The sequence below is a fragment of the Carassius carassius genome, chromosome 22, assembly GCF_963082965.1.
Source record: "Carassius carassius chromosome 22, fCarCar2.1, whole genome shotgun sequence".
Lineage (NCBI taxonomy): Eukaryota > Metazoa > Chordata > Actinopteri > Cypriniformes > Cyprinidae > Carassius > Carassius carassius.
Genome location: NC_081776.1, coordinates 28,391,100 through 28,409,409, shown reverse-complemented (window position 1 = coordinate 28,409,409; position 18,310 = coordinate 28,391,100). Strand labels below are relative to the sequence as shown.

General features: G+C 38.6%; 1 protein-coding gene across 1 annotated transcript in view; it reads right to left on the bottom strand.

Annotated features, from left to right (window-relative positions):
• LOC132099196 (tripartite motif-containing protein 16-like) overlaps positions 1-18,310 on the bottom strand; it is a 332,267-nt gene that overhangs the window by 297,787 nt on the left and 16,170 nt on the right. The window contains exons 4-6 of the mRNA XM_059505647.1: positions 5,750-5,900; positions 5,577-5,624; positions 4,835-5,491 (exon numbers count right to left, since the gene is read on the bottom strand). Coding sequence (XP_059361630.1) covers positions 4,962-5,491; positions 5,577-5,624; positions 5,750-5,900 — 729 coding nt within the window. The 3' untranslated portion in view covers positions 4,835-4,961. The remainder of the gene's footprint in view (positions 1-4,834; positions 5,492-5,576; positions 5,625-5,749; positions 5,901-18,310) is intronic.

Below are 18,310 nucleotides of genomic sequence, written 5' to 3'. Positions count from 1 at the left end.
TCTTTTTTCCGGTGGATGGTCTCATTCTGTTTGTGACACTGTACGCTGCAAAACCATGCCGTTTTTTTACTACCAAGATGCAGTTTCTGACCGTGAGTTATTCCATAATGGACACAAACAGTTCTGTCGCTGAAGAGCTGAAACGTAAACAAAGGAATTATGATCCATATTATAACGTTATTGCTTCATTGGACCAAACGTGCTCCATGAGATGTTGTTCAGTGGACCCTTACCTTTCTAACTAAACCGGGATTTACAGCTTTGGATGTGTTTATGACTCGTTATTATGGCGGATCTGGTATGTACAGCGTTTCCATTGCTCATGTTTTTATGTGTACTGCTTACACAAATGTAGCAAATACAGTCTTTAAAAGCTTTCCATTGAAAAACAGCGATCCGTCGTCGATGCTTGAGGCTTAGATCTTTATACTGATACATAGTTTGCCAAGATTTAATTTGTCCCGTTTCATTTAATCTATTCGTAAACACAGACGCGTGCGAGTTTAGGGTCGTTCACGATGCCCGCATTCTGGTGCTGGCTAACAGGTTAAAGAGATACAGCTAAGAACCTAGCATTTTCTACCACGTCTTGCCTGTCACACAGGGGCTACTGCTAGCTTATACATAAGCTTGCTGAAAGAGCTGTCTCAACAGATCTCTAGTAGCAATACCCTGTTTAGATAGGTATCTGAGGGTACATAGGTGAAGTGGCGCCCAAGATGAACGGGGGTTTTACTAACTCAAGAAAGGGCACGAAGCAACCGCGCAAAGCCCTCACCTTATAGGATTTTAGAAAGAACGCAGAATACTAGCGTGCGAACTTACCACAGTGTGGATTTCAGAAAGTGTGCAAAGACTTCATGTGCACACTTACCATAGCATGGATTTTCAAATACTGTTCTAAGGAGGGGCTCTCGTTGCACTCTGACAGAGCAGCTCATAGATGGAATGTTGCATCTCAAAACATTATGATTGAGAGTCATCAACTCGATCTATGGAAACAATACTGGAGCGCTCTGGGGGAAAAAACGGAGAACTCAGTCTCATATGAGAAGAGAACTCCAAGCGCAGAGTAGCGCGCTCATAGGCGACCCTTTTTGTAAAAAGGGGAGCGCTGCTAAACTACCATGAGAATCACCCAAATAGCCCCTCATGTTGAGGGAAGCGATGCTTGAAGTGTATAAATAAATAAACACTGGCTGAATGGAGCCCAAGGAACCTAGGTCTAATCATCTCAAGAAAGGGAACGAGGCGGAGCGCATAACCCTTACCGTACAGGATTTCAGAAAGTGCGCAGAGTTTTGCATGCACACTTACCACTTATGTGGATTTTAGAAAGTGTGCAAAGTGTTCACGTGCACACCGACCACCATGTGGTTTTGAAAAAGTACACAAAGCTTAGCATGTGTACCTAAAGGTTCATAAGCATCGCAGAGGTGCTGAATCGCACGGGAGAGGCAAGCTCAATTTTACAAACCTCGGGCGAGGGAAGCATCACCTGAGGCAGCATATACAAGACTTCTGTAACTGCCACCTCCACTTCCCGCTAGATGCAACAGCACCATTAAACAGCCATGAGACCCCTCAGGGTGACCTGGCCATGGCGGAGGCGGCCTGCTTGGTAACATGGAGAGAGGTCCGTGGTGCGGTGCGGCTACCTGATCAGGAGAAAGGCCCTTGCCTCCAGGTCTCTTAGCAGATCAGCCTGATATGCTTGAAGCACCAGCATTGTGTGTAACAAAGCCACAGCCACACTGACCTGCTGCTGCGTATGTCTGGCCATTTAAGCCAGATGAATTTCTGAAGGGGCTTAGATGGCAAGGAGGGAGCTTAAGAGAGGATGTCTCCCCCGCAGACAGAATTTTTTTTTGCTCTTTCTACAGGGGGCATTTTCACAACTGTAATGCCGAAACCGATGGATGCGAGAAGAAAACGGCCTCTTTCAATTCTTTTCGATATCTGGAGATCATGCAGAAATGAAAGGCTCAGCTGAGCTCATCTTAATGGGCTTACAGCGTCACCTTGTTAGCGCATTTTCATGGTAAGTCCAACTTTGCCGTGGCCCGATCCATAACCTCTAACAGCTCTACATACACAGGGCAGGAGAATTGAGGAGGCTCAACCTCAGCTTCTTCACCATCCTCATATCTCCTGCTTTCCCTGGGTAAAAACCCAGCAGAGCACTAACCTCAGTATCAGATAGTGTTAAAGATATAACATCATCCTCCCGAGGCTCTCTCTCGTCCGCCGGCATTACAAGTTCGAAAGGGAAAATCCCTCTTTAAAACATTCAAACAGATCCACCTGTATTCTCACGAGCACATTCTCCTCGTGCCTCAGCAGTGGCAGGTTCTGAACCTTGGGAAGCAGATGGCTTTTTTTTCCTGAAGAGAGACGAATGAGAGCGGAGCTTTTTTCCTTGATAAAACGCTCACAATGCCATAGATTGCCTCCTCAAAGACATCGCGTGCGTGCTCTTCACCCAAACAAATGACGCAAAGTTTGCATGTGTCATCGGGGGTCAAAAAACGCTGACATGGATGCACACATTGTCTAAACGCTTGCTAGTAGTCGCCATGATATACAGAGAAAGATTGCTCTTACCAGTTCTTTCAGATGCACGCTTCAAACAGAACAGTCAGTGAAGACGAAGAAGTGAATGACGAGTTCTTACGGTGCCTGTTTATAGTCGATTGGTTAATAATAAAACTGTTAAAATACATAATGTAAGCAAATACAAAATAAACAATTTATATACATTATTACAAATGCCTGCAAAGGGAGCCCGATGCTATGTAATTGCTGCTGTTACACTTACAGGAGAATCAAATCCTTGTTTAGGCTACTGACCAAACATTTAATTCATATTCATTTAATCTTTCATTTTTGGCCACCTTTTTGCTATAGATGACACAGCCTTTATAATTTCTTCAACAAAAAACGTGCATATCACAACCCTTACAAAAATAAACCATGGTTTTATCATAGTAAAACTACTTAATTTCCTTTTGCATGATTTCTTAATGCTTGAGACTATAAAATAAATTAGAGTCATAATAAAGTTATAGCCATAGGTAAATGTCGAGAGCTACAATTGTAATTTGAAAATAATACAATTTATTCATTTAGTTTTTTATTTGATTAAAGTTATTTTTCACCCCTATAGTAGGTGTTTTTTCCATCATCTTATTTGAGGAAGGGCGGCACAACAGTACAATCCCGGTTAGGGCCCCCTTTTGGCCAGCAGCTGCCCTGGGTGGATGGATTATCTCGGCAAAGGAAAAGTGCTCACTAACACAGATTTAGACAGATTTGTGAACAATATTTGAGAGAAATAGGCCTTTTGTGTACAAAGAAAAAGTCTTAGATCTTTGAGTTCAGTTCATGAAAAATGGGGAAAATGAAAAAACAAAAGTGTTGCGTTTATAATTTTATTCAGTGTGTGTATGTGTGTGTGTATATATGTGTGTGTATATATATATATATATTGTGATGGGAGGAGCACAAGACAGACACAGTGGCCGTGGCGTCAGGCCTCGGAGAGTCTTTTATTAACAGAAAACCAAATAAAACAGGGGATAAAGGTGGCCAAAGGGGAAGAGTGTCCAAAATAAACAGGGAATCTGGTGTCCTCGTCGTGCTGCGGGGTTCGTGTGGGTCGGGCTGTGTTCATGGAGGAAGGGTCCAGGTAAGGGGCGGAGTCCGCCGCATCTCTTGTTGGCCGCAGTGCTGGCAGGGGATGGACGGCCCGGCACCCTGGCCCGACGGCCGTGTAAACGGGTGCGGTTCTCCTCCGGATCGTGGGTCCGGCAGCTCACGTCTTGGTGGCGCGGGAATCCCTCAACGCACCCTTCCTGGACCCACGAGGACACCAGTGTGCATGCACGGGGAAGAGACCTGTCTTCCGAGGAGAGACCCGTTGGGCTTTTAAACAGCGGCGGTGATGAGGCTCCATTTCCTTCAGGTGTGCCCCATCACACGCCGCCAGCCCTGACTCGTCCAGCGCCCCTCCTCTCACACACCCACTCCAGTCGGGAGCCTGGATATATATATTCATACACACACACACACACACCTACACACACCTTACTACATGTACATCGTTAAGCTAACCAAGACTTGTCATTTTCACTTTTATATTGTTGTTCTTATGTAAGTTTTGACTGCTTTTATTGTCGACATTTGTTAGTCACTTGGGATAAGAGTGTCTGCTAAATGACTAAATTTAAATATGAAGGAAACAACTTTTGCTGTATCTTTGGCATATAAAATTTGAGATATAGGAGATCAATGTTCTATAAAAACCTTATTACACAAACAGAATCTACTGAAACAGGTATGAGGAATGAAGAGACAGGGAGTCCGAGGTGGAGATGAAGAGTCTTTTATTAATGTTGTTTACTAGCCAAGCGTCAGAGAAGTGGCAAAGTGGCCCAGAACACAGAAATCACAACTACATAAATCTTCCTCTCTCCCTGCTCAAGCATTAGCATATGTCCCAGTTCCCGATTGCACCATGTACTTGGTTATCAGTTCTTAACAGAAACATGGAGGTAGTTCAGCCTTGTATATAAAACTATGATTATGTTACGCGGTATAAGAAGAATTTTACATGTTAAGGGAAACAAACATAAAATAAACAAAATGCAAGCACAATACAAGCAGAGGAAATCAGATTATGCAACAAACTATTCTGTATAATGTACAATTGTTTCTACAATCGAGGTTGTAAGTGCAACAGATGTTGATAAAATCAAAGATACACATCGTCACTCACACTCACACACACTGATCCTAATGTCTATATGAGGATTTATTACACATTTATTCTGACATGTTATTTCCGTGACAGTATTCAGCTATAGTATTAATGTCATGAAGAGACTCTATGACATCTCACTGTAACTTATTTATCATGCAGCTCAAAGCATTATGGGTAGAATCTCTTGTCAGTCTCTGATTCATCCACACAGTTTCACTGATGATCCAGGATAAACTCTAAACCCAGGATAGAGCGGCTGAGTGAATGTGGTCTGGACTGTGTGGATGAGGCTCATTGTGTTTTCAGAGACACTGTAGAAGGACAGAGTTCCTGCTCTGGGATCTACAAACACTCCTATTCTACTGCTGATGGACTCTACAGGGACATTAGTCCCTATATTATTGTGTAGAAATGAACATGTGATGGAAGAGAAGATCAAACTCCAAGACTGATCATTTAATCCAAACACACACTCTTTACTCCGTCCCTTCCTGCTGATGCTCTTATATGTCACTGATATTAACACACCATTATCTCCACTCCACTCAATCTCCCAGTAACAGCATCCACTCACACTCTCTCTACACAACACCTGAGGATACTCATCAAATCTGTCTGGATGATCAGGATATGACTGTTCTTCCTCAGTGTAAGTAACCACTCTGTTGCTCTCAGACAGAGAGAGGTTTTTATTAACTATGTTTGGATCCAGAGTGAACTGATGGGAATCTAATGGGGGGGAAACACATAAGAATCAGGATTTATGAGTATGTCTGATCTTTTTATGGGGTGGGGCTTGTTTTTTGTGACTTACACTGTAGGAAGTCATTCCTGGTCTTGGGACCAATGTTGGTAAATGTGACTGTGGAAATCAACAGACAAATGATCCTGCATTCATTCCGAAGACATTTATAATATGATGTTCTACCATGATATTAAATGATGGTGGATTCATTTCTAAGAGCATATGAATCTCTGGTTCTTTACCTCTGTCTGAGATCCTTATGATGTCCTCTTTGCAGAAATCCTTCAGTTTGTCTCGCAGCTGATGGACAATTTCTCGCAGGACATCGAAAGAGAAGAGAGAAATGAAGGGGTTGTCTTTCATGTCTGTGGATTCAGGAAGTTCTGAGGCAGACTGGAAAATCGACAGTAAACAAACCAAAGCTAATCAAATACGCAGTTCAGCCAATGACCTTTAGTGATACACCTCTATCAAGCAGTTTCACAGCAGCAGCTAAATTATTTTCATATCATATTAGACCAAGAATTCTAGTATTTTCCACTTACATTATATGTAAAATTGTTTGGATGATAGAAGATTTACTAAGAACATAAATGTCCATCTAAAGGCACAGGTATACATCTGTTTTCATGTTCAGTGCACTGTTGTGTCTGCACAGCTTTCAGTTGATTTGTGGATAGGTGCTAGTGGATTTTTTTCACCTCATGCCTGCACTGTTGTACACACTTTGGTGCATGGATGTTAGCGGACACTCCTAATAATAAAAATTGCATTACTTGGACAGTGTGTGGACTGTCTCAGAATGCAGATGGCCAAAGTATTGTTTGGGCTTAACCTGTTAACCAGCACCCCTCATTATGGGACTCACAGCTGAAAATGACCTACCTAACCTAAAATTGTAATAGTTCCTGACTTCAGTGTGCTACACACACAAGATCCTTAGGGCTTTACTGTCCACCATCCGGACTTGATAATGCTCAAAAAGATTAGAGTAATAGATACTGAAGTGCCTTGAAATTTTTATTAACACTGAATTTCTTTTTATTTCATATAAAAATACATGAAAAAATTTACCAAATCTATTAAAGGGTTATATTTTAGTCATTAAACATACCACTGCATAGTTTGTAAATTATAAAACAATAGACAGAATCTTAGACATCGTATTAGTGATACAAGCACTAGAAAAATACAATAAGAATAATGAGTAATGATAAGAACTAATATAAAAATGGGGGTCACGTGATGCAGGCGATGAGGAAAGACATGCTCTAGTGAGCTCCTCTGACTAGCTATATTATTCATCAAGAATCCTATATTAATCTCCCTAGTTGGTGGATTTTCGAGCCCATTAAGGAATTGGACAGGCAATATTGTTTATGGCAGAACACAATTTGCGCCGAAAAGGACGTAAAACATGACCAATTAACAACACTCCCGAAGCTAATGATCCTGACTCGCTACCCAACATGGCCGAAGAGGTGGAAGGCGAAATATCGTTACAGACTCTGTGGAAGGAGATCAAAACCAGTAAAGAAGAAATTAGCAAACAAATGGACAGAATGACCAATGATATTCAGGCTAAATTGACCCGCATCGAAATGTCAACTTCAACTTTAACAGATGGTCGAGGTTGAAACTAGAGCAAGCGCCACAGAAGATGACCTCAGAGATACTCGTTCAACAGTTACTCACTAGGAGAAGGACGTCATCTACTGTACCTTAAAGATAAAGTGCAAGACCTGGATAACAGAAGTAGGAGATCGAATATTCGGATTGTAAACTTCAGAGGGAAGCGATATGGTTTCGTTTCTGGAACACATCATCCCGGAGATCCTTGGCGTCGAGAACTTTCCGTCTCCTCCAACAATTGAGAGGGCCCACAGAACGGGAAATACCTCGTCGTATAGGGCGACCCCAAGGATAATAGTGGCAAAACTCCTGAACTTCAGAGATAAGCAGAAAATCCTTCAACTCGCGTGCGAGAGAAAGGTGGTTTTCCTCGACAACCGGCGCATCCACAGAATGCTCGCAAAGCTTACACGGAGGTGAAGCGAATGTTGAGAGATCGGGAAATTGATTACTCCTTTGTATATCCTTCCAAGCTTCTGATTATGTACATGGGTAAAACAAAGTTCTTCTCCACTTCACTTGAGGTTAAGAACTTTATTGATTCTATTGAGGCCTCTATTACGGATTGAGAACTGATAAGAGAGTCAACTCTAAGGCTTTCACACAAAGGATATCCTATGAGTTAAGACTATAATGTTTTCATGAAAGACTGTAAACTTATTTCTTTTTATATACGTGACCAAAGGTTATAACAATAAATATTTTCTCTTGTTGCCAGATTACAATTTAGCCACTGATGAAAGTTCCTCTAATGTACATTATACTAGTAATACTATTTGAATTGTTCCGCTAGTTCGCAATATAGTCTAATACTTGATTTATTAGCTTCACCATTTGTTCAATGTCCGCACCTAATTACAATGTTAATAGAACATATGACTATCTGACCAATATAATTTAATTTAATTTTGTTTTTATTTATTTAGTTCTAAAATAGGGAGTTTTTCACTTCACTTCACTTCACTCACTTCACTTCACTTCACTTCACTTCACTTTATCTTTCCATGTAGGATACTAGATATTTGTATATGGCTATGGCTATTATTATTTCTGTAGTGGAGATTTTTCTGTTATTTTTAAGATCATGATAACTGGCTAAGATAACTTGTGTATCATGGAATGTCAGGGGTATAAATAATCCGGTAAAAAGAAAGAAAGTACTCTTATATTTGAAAAGGGTTAACACGGGTATATCTTTTATTCAGGAGACCAATTTTACGGATCAGGAACATAGAAAACTCAAGAGAGAATGGGTTGGTCAAGTCTATTACTCATTTTTTTTCCAGTGGTCGAGGGGTAGCAATATTAATCCACAAAAAAATAAAATGTAACAATAAGTTCATACAGTAAGTAGACAGCCTAAAGGCCCTTTTTACTGCCGCCGCCGCGTCTGTAAAGTGCATTTGCAGCCTTTGACCGCTGAGTTGCGCTTTAACCACAAGTTATCAAACAAGCGCATCACAGCACATTTTTCGCAAATAGACGTCAGTTTTGCCTCACTGATGTGCTACATTTGACGGCTTCAGTCAAGGAAAATGAAAGAAAAACACTATAGTTTAAATATTTAAAATATTTAATATGTAATATTCACAGATGAAAGTTTGGTACTTATGAAGTTATGTGCATTTCTTAGAACGAATTCAAGCAGAATAAATGTCAATCCTGTGCCTGAGCCTGTGCTTGTATTTTCTCTAAGCTACATGGTATTAAACCATACTTTAGATTTGATACATTTAAAAGGTGTACAGTAATATTTATATTATATGAATTATGTGTTATATTATTCAAAAGAAATTGTGGTTTACTTTGCATCTGAGCATTAAAAGTGGTATCCTATTTTAGGGGGGTAGGCTACATGGATTAATATGCAATGTCAATATTTTCATATATTATGCCTATATTTTAATTTATATTTTAAAATTCCTTTAATAAAACAACATGCATTTTTGTTATTCGTTACCTGTCCTTTATTTGGACAGATAATTTCTTGGAAAAAAGACATTTGCCTGTAAACTGATTAGGAAATTGTTGCATGTTTAAACGTGAGGCGCTGTATAATTTCGTTCACATTAATTATGCCTAATAAGCCTAAAACAAGAAACGAATAAATTAAACCTGCTTGATTTAGCTAAATCTTGAAACTCTAAAGAATGGACGGATTAGTAAACCGTCCTCATGATTAAACTCAAGTTCTCTCATTATAATCAACAAATTGCACACGATGTAAAAAAGAGCTTCATTAACTGACAACATAAGTGATTTTAAAGGGAGCCTTCTTTACTTGCTTTTAGTGCTGGGCGATAGCATATGGCCTAAAAGAAATCTGATTTATGATTTAAATCAATTTTAAAATCAATATTCAAATGACAAAGAAATTTTTCAAAACAAGTTTTAATATAGTTATAAACTTATAACTGAGACAAGATGATAAAAAAACTGTAATGTTATTACCTTAATGCTGGAAAGAACTTTATTTTATTTTATTATTATTTTTTATTATATATTACTTTTCATTATTATTTATTTTTTGTGAATACTAGCTCATCAGCTGTGCAAATTTTGTTTGTGAGGAAAATAACAGTACATTTTAGTCAGTTATTTTATCTAAACAGATCGATGAATTTCTTCAAGATTTCAAACTCAAAAAGCCTACTGATAATGAAGTAGTACTGTAAGATCACATTTGTTTGAATGCATTATTGCTAAAACGATTGCATGTGAATGTGCTTTATCTGTTTAACTCATGTTTAACCCGAAAATAATCAGTAAAAGAAACAGACAAACTCATATAGCCTTTAACATCCCGCTCGACTATTGCAGTCATTATAACCTGATCAAGCCATAGCTAAATATGTTTAACATGAATTCTTGCTGAATATGCAGTTATATTACGGGCTCCAGTCAGAATCACACGCTCAGCTCATCCTCTGCTCGGCGGCGTGTCTCTGTCTCAGACGCGCGGGGAGGGTTGAGCCACTCTGAACTATGGGAGAACTGAGTGGTGCGCCGGTGGATGTTAAAAAGAAAACCGATTTTCATTCAAACAAACCGATGTAAATTACAAATTCGAGTTAATTGATAAAATCGATTTATCACCCAGCCCTACTTGCTTTCATATTATTTAATGAAAAAAAAAAAATGCAGGTGTGTAAAATATGTGCAAGATTTGCACTGCACGTGTGATGGTAGATGTGCAGCTTTTATTCTTATTTATTTTATTTTCATTACAAATCTTTTTTGGTTTCATTTTGGATAATTGCATGTAAAAAATAATTTACATTGTAATGCAACGTGAATTAATATTCATATGCAAGTATTTGTGCAAAAATTATTAATTCGTATTAATGACAGGGCGCATTAATATTCAACATTCAACAATCTGTGAATGTTGCATTTCTCTGTCGGAGAGAGCCAGCACTGTGAATTTCATCTTGCAGCAGACAAGAAAACCGTTGTTTATTAATAAATAATTAAAATGTCTCATTTTTCACAATTATTAGGCTACTTCTGCATGTACTTTGTGGCAAACTTAATGCATGTGCTTGAGAGCGGAATATATTAAGATTTGATTATGTAAATTTAATATAAACCTCTGATTAGTTGAATATAACAAATGAACGACTAGAACTAGAAAAATCTTACGTGGGGACAGACCATTTTATAGTCTACAACCAAACCAACAGTCCTATATAAACCGGTTCAGCAACTTTGAAAGCCTCATAAGACACTGTCCATATGAAAGAGCAATTCACACCTATATCTCGACCCCCACAAGCCACATATAACTAACCCCAAAAACCCAACCCCCTCCAGCTGAACAGAATTCGGTCTGTGTTTTGGCTCTGAGGAACGGTGTGTTACTGGGCTGAAACATGCCTGCACTCAGCAGCACTACTCTTTTCTCGCAGCCCATATTATTATTTTCACAAGACCATAATGATAATTACAAATCATCAATTAATAATTAATCATTATTTTACGAAAATCATTATTTGTGATCATGGATGTTTGCGGAAGGCTTTAAGACCAAGCGGAATCCTCTGTTCCCGCCTCACAGCGCACGGGACTCGCGCTCAGTGATGCAGCTTCACTGTCTGCGGTTTGACTTTACTGAATCAGATTGAGGCGAATACAACTTATTGATCATGAGCCCAATATTTAGCAAGCAGGAAAACATTCATTCTACCTGAAGGAAGACGTATTTTATTGAGCTAATGCTGTTAAATAGAGAGAGAGAGAGAGAGAGAGAGAGAGAAACTAGTCTAGGGCTATTCTTAAACTTGGAGCTCATTATATTGAAGTACAAATCTGAACACCAGAAATGTTATGCATTTTATGAATAATGAAATGTTATGAAAAGTATGCATTTTATTTATTCACATGCAGTATGGTTGTTGGTATTTAGCAGTTAAAACCTATTTTTAAACTTGAATTTAAATACTATTAAACTAACTTTAAATTCTCAAGGAGTTTATAAATTAAAAATGGTAAAATGTCACAGTGCATGTTAAACAGCCTAAATGAACTTGTGTTAATAATATAATTAGAACTAACAATATATTTAGATTTTTTTACATGAAAAACTCCTGTATAAAATGGGACAGCAACTTTTATATCAAACATTTTTAAATCGTCCACAGCTGAGCATCGCGGGAGGCTGATCTGCACCAGAGCGTGTGAAGTGAATGTGCTGAACAAAGTAATTTTCAGATGCAATGAAAAAAACAACAAAAAAAATACCCTAGATTAGGCCAGGCAGGCTCTGCTCTGAAGTATAGAATACATATAATTACTGTTAACCCAGAGTAACAAATTTTAATGGATTAATCGCCTTTTTTCATTTCCTGCATGTTTTCTTTATTTATTTATTTTTAAACACGCTAAAAAATAAATTAAGTTTGTGAGAGAAAAAAAAATATATGAGTCGTGTATAGGTTTCATTTTAACGGATTAATCACCTATTTTCGTTTGCTGCATTTTTTTTTTTTTATATATAATTCATGTATAAATTGCATTTTATTACATTTAGAAATAATAACGGCTGGCCTAATAATGTTATCGTGTACAAACAGGATATATTTAGTTCCCTTCACTTTACAACAAATCCTTTAAATTTAACAAATATATCAGAACAAAACAAGAATTAAAAATATAGAATTCTAATGGATAAATATAATTGCATTATATAATAATATAGGCTTAGCTATAAACAAACAAAATAATAATAATAATTTAAAGCAAAGCATAAGGTAAGGTTGGGCTTTCTCATTCTCTCACTCGGGAGAAATCCGTTTCCATATTCGTGATGTTGCCCATTTGAAGCTTAAGTATTATTCGTGAGGTAAAATAGGCTTTGTTGTTCACGTGTGTTTCAGTATCGATGGAAAAAAATCATAATTAACAATATGTGGAGTAAGTTGACCGCTGCTAAGGCTGAATGTCTGGTGAACGACTGCTGTTTCCAGTGAATATATGCGCGAGACACCAGCGCGATCAAACAGCAGAAACAGAAAATACTACATTTTTGGACACACATAAGGCATAATTCAAAAATGCAAAGTGTTAGTAAAATCAAGAATAAAAACAGAGTTAACAATAATTATTGCTAAATGCTGGACCGTTCCCATTTCGCTCTGCATATGGAACATGAAGATTTTTTTTAAACCAAGAATGAACCGAAATGAAAATGAAATTAAAACATTTAGCTTTTTATCCATGTATATATATATATATATATATATATATATATATATATATATATATATATATATATATATATATATATATTTATATATATATATATATATACATATATATATATATATATATACATATATATATATATATATATATATATATACATATATATATATATATATACTCATACATAGGACATATTTATTTACTGTTTAATAACAATAGCATGCAAATGATCCTTTGTGTAAAGGTCTTCTTTTTGATGAGCAGACTGTAGCCTATGACTATCTTACGTTTTAAAATTAACTCACTGTAAATGTTTGAATATTTTTTAAAGATGTTACAATGTTATATCATAATGTTATTGTTGTTTTACTTCTTTCTTTTATTTCCTTTTACAATTACATTCATTTCGCAATCCGTCCCTTTGCGCCACCTGGCGGTAGTTTCGAGAATGATTTTAACACGCGACTGAATTACAGTTACCGTCGCGGTTTAGGCTGTCTACCTACTGTACTCAGATACTGCTGGTAGATATGTAACTGTTGAATGTGAGTTGAATAGGGAACATTTAACCTTTGTAAATGTCTATGGTCCAAACCATGATGATCCCGTCTTTTTTAGCAAATTACTATTACAGTTAGCTACTATTGAGGGCAGCTGCATTTTTGGTGATGATTTTAATCTAGTTTTAGACCCTTCCATGGATAGATCATCAAAAAACCCTGTTAAATCAAAAGCAGCAACCATTCTGATTCAAGGGATGACTGATTAGTGGTTGTATGATGTATGGCGCAATCTTTATCCAGACCAAGTTGACTACTCATTTTATTCAAATGTACATAATGTCTACTCAAGAATAGATTTCTTCTTAGCATCTCAGTCATTAGCCTACCAAGTAAAAGACTGTACTTATCTTTCTGCATCCATCTATGATCACAACCCCGTCAAGCTTACATGGGAACCAACAATGGCATTACCTTACTCCAAAAATGGAGATTTAAAATGTATATGCTGAAAGACCCAGATTTTATCAAATTCATGACTACTCATATTCAGATTTTTCTTGAAGTCAATACTAATTCAGCCTTACATTCAACTATATGGGAGGCACTTAAAGCTTTCATGAGAGGACATATTCTCTCATATGGGGCTTATAAACAAAAAGAAAGGAGAGATGCTTTAATTGATTTAGAAAAAGAAATAAGATGATTGGAATTAAAACATTCTTTGACCAATAATGATAAATCTTTATCACAACTTAATAAAAAACGGGTCTTATATAATAATTTGTGCACTCAGAAGGCAGAATCTATTATGGCAAGAACAAAATATTATTATTACGAATTTGGAAATAAGACTAGCAGATTACTAGCGTGGCAAATTAAAAAAGAAGAATCAGAGCAATATATTCACTCAGTATTATTAGATAATGGTAGATACATAAATGATCCAAGAGAAATTTATATTTTATTTAAGGATTATTATGAAACTTTATATAAAACTGATCATAGTCAAGGAAATGCCGATGCTAAGAAATTTATAAGTAAAATACAACTACCAAAAATTAATGATGAAGATAACGACCTATTGAACTCTGATATAACTGAGAATGAAGTACTAAAAGCTATTAATGCTTTAGGAAATAACAAGGCTCCTGGACCAGATGGCTTCCCAATCGAATATTTTAAGTCGTTCTCAAATATATTATTAACTCCCTTAACAAACATGATTAAAGAATCACTTGAGAGAGGCTCAATTCCACACTCCCTTGAATTGGCCACAATAACTTTACTCCCTAAGCCAGGGAAAGACAGGCAAAAATTTGGGTCTATAGACTGCTAAGTCTACTCAATGTTGACTATAAAGTGCTAAAAATTATCATGAAATTATCAATGTTTATTCTGTCTACGCTGAAAAGGCTTTTGACAGAATCGAGCCCACTTTTCTTTTTGCTACGCTAGAAGCCATGAGCTTCGGGTCTAAATTTATTGATCATTTAAAAACTATCTTTAATTCCCCTAAAGCACAGATATGTACCAATGGCATTACATCAGACATCTTTACACTGTCTAGAGGCTGTAGACAAGGATGCCCTATATCGCCACTATTATTTGCGCTGGCTGTTGAACCTCACGCTATTTATGGAATTACATTTAGTTCAATAATAATGAACGTAACTTTATAAATCTGAATGTAACTTTTTCAGAAACTATCAAACATATGCCATTACAAAAGAAAAAAAAACCTATGAAAATGAAAAAAATTAACTCAGTCGCACAAATGTAACAGGCTCTTCAAATATGCTTCATTTTTGTTAATGTTTTTCAAAGATTCGTTTTCGCTGATCATGGATTCTGAATGCATTGCCACAGACTTCGCTTTTGCTTGCAGTTTTTCGTTTGGAGTTTTGACACAAACTTCTCGTGGGGACGGGGTTAACAGTGATCTACTCTGATTGGATAGTGAGCTTTTGATGGACAGGAGCTCTCTGACCAGGAAGTACAGACGCCACCCAGTGGCGCGCGCTGCGCATATTGAAAGCTCTCGTGGTGATTAAATCTGGTCTCTAGCGCAAAAAATATTTTTTACAGACAAAGTGAAAGAAATGTATTTTAAGCTTCTACCCTGTAAAGATGTTTATACAAAGATTTAAATCTGACATTGATCTTACAAGCTCTTTTTGTTCGAGATCTGAAGAAATTGTGGTGCACTTATTTTGGTCATGTCACTACACTCAGAAACTTTGGGATGATATTGTTGTGTTTGTCAAGTGTACGATTTTGCCAGACTTCTCAGTACATATGAAAAACATTATATTTGGGTATTATGACTCTGACCCCACAAACGAAAATAACAGTTTTGTTATTCATTAAAACATTTTCCTAAACAAATTTCACATTCACAAATGCAAATTCTCCAACTGTAAACCTGTCTTCTCTGTTTTTCTAAAAGAAATGGAAAACTATTTGAATGTAATCTCAGTGTCTAATAAGAAAGGACTGTTAGAATTTGCTCCGCCTTTGATCATGTGTGATTTTGTTTAGATTTTGTGATTTTAGTTCTATTTTATTTTTTTTAATGGTTGATATTATGTGATGTATGTGTCACAGGTCGGAGCGGACCACAGATGTCGTGAGTCATGCCCCTTCCTAGTTTCCACCTCGAGGAGGTCCCAAGAACACCCCAATGACCAAACACACGAGAGATGGTAAGTAAGTATTAAAACAGCTTTATTAAATTATTAAAAAAGTTGTAGGGAAGGGAGGGAGGCTAAAATCCAACTCTCCAATTGGGGGAGTATCAGTCTCGAGTCTCTTAGACTCCGTCACGGGAGATCTCCGTTAAGTCCTTCACTCCTCTTTCCTTCTGCCTATGTGACGACAATCAGCTTATTCACAAGTGCCCCTTTGTTCTAGCTTGCAGGACAGCTGCCCAGGGCCCTCTCCTTTTCCTGGACGTATCAAATACAAGTGGTGAATATTTAGAGTTTGAATGCACGATGGGTACCTGCTGCTTCTCGTGGCGAACTCCGAGGCGGCCCAGCGGGTTGGACTCCCGGTCGTCCAGATGCTGGTGGAGCTGCACAATGGTTGTCGGGACCCGACTGAAACCGTGCTGGTAAGTGTACGGGAGGTGTTCGCAGTTTCTGTATCCTGAGCAACGGGTCGACGTGCAGGTAGACACTTCAAAGAGACCTGCTAGATCTGCACAAGAACATACAAGTAAGTATGACAGGACTGGACATGGACGGTGGACGGAGGGGCCACTGGCTCTTCGCTCGGGGCACAGGTAAGTCTGTAGGAAAGACAACTGAGGCTTCACTTGGGCATACAGGCGAACGTACAACACAATATGCTGGCTTTAGCTTTGGGCATAGGGTAAGTACATCAAAGGCAGCAGGGACTTCACTCTGGGCATACAGGCGAATGTACAACACAGTATGCTGGCTTTAGCTTTGGGCAATAGCTTACGGTGAATATACAGGGAAGCAGAAAGGGATGTTGCTCACACCTTTTGGGGAAATAGACGTCAGGCGTTCCTTTTCTGAGGTTTACCAACTGCTGATAGAGATGCGGGTCGAAAGCTGCTGCTGCGTTGGGCCGAACACGGCCTCCGCTGATGTCACACACAGGTAAGTTGTTTCACCCAGGGTGTGCTACACTGGGTGGGTCGGACGCTTCCCTCTCCTGTCTGCCAACCAACAGGGTGCGTCTTCTAGACAGGGGCGAACCTTTGAAGAACTCCACAGCAGGTAATAATACACGCACAGCTGATTTCCTCCTCCAGCAGCCAACTACTCACCATTAATACTTCCCACTATATCCACACTGTTCTTACTTGAATTTGTTTCCCACCTCCGTTACGTGGGGTAGAAGGGTCAGGATGTCATCGACGGCATCTAATTAGAGATGTTGTTTTCTTCGCCCGCCTCAGTACTCACTTCCTCCACAGGATTTCGTCGGGCCTGAAAGGTGGTTTTTGACGACACAAATACAGCACAACACTGCAATTTTCAAGTGTCTACACTCACAGCAAAGGACAAAGGCTCACCCACTGCACTCCACACACTCTTGGTGAATTTAGGGTCAAACCCCCCCGTCTGACCAAAGACTCGTCCTGGAAATCATGAGAACACTGATGCAAAGAATATTCACATTTAAACGTTGCCGCCACGACACCCCAACGTCTTCTCTCACTCCTGGTCCCAGCTCACCCACAATCCTCCTCCACGGTGGGGCCGCTCACTTACTATGCCAAAAACTCACAAAAAGGCTCACAGGTTCACTCCAGATAATTATGCTGCTGTACGATGGTTTGGAGTACTCACACCGTTACTAACACGAGGTCTCTTTTCCCTCTTCTTTCCAGCTCCTGGATACTTCTCCTGCTGCCACGTGACCTGTCCAAAAAGGGCCTCCTTCAGTGATATTTCCGGTGAGTCTTCCTGTTCTCAACCACTCAAAATTCGTTACACATGTCCATAGAGCATTTCACAGTTAGATAGACATCCCAATATACTCAGCCCGGTTTGTGTTTCTGCCAAACCCTTGTCTCCGTCTTCGCCCAGCCAACAATATTCCTCCGCCTTCTTTCCGCTGCCCTCGTCCAAACACTCCAACTCACTCGCCGTATCGGCTGGAATAAAAAACTTCTCCCTCTGCAGTTTCTGAGGCCCTCTTTATACTCCTCCTCTTCACACTGCCCAATCCGCGATCGCCCCGCTCATCTATCCACCTGCAATCAATGAAACCCTGATTTCCTTCCCCGGAGTTCCCAGAAGTAACCGGTGTTTGAGGATTATGGTCCGGGCGGTACCAATCTCCGTTCTTTTAGTTCCGCCCTTACAAAGTCACTCCGTGACATATGTTTATACTTTTGTATAATTTTGTTCTCTGCATTAATAAAAAAAGAAAAAGAAAAAAAAGCTCTCGCGGTGATTTGTATGCAACTGTCATGCCCTGTATTACTAA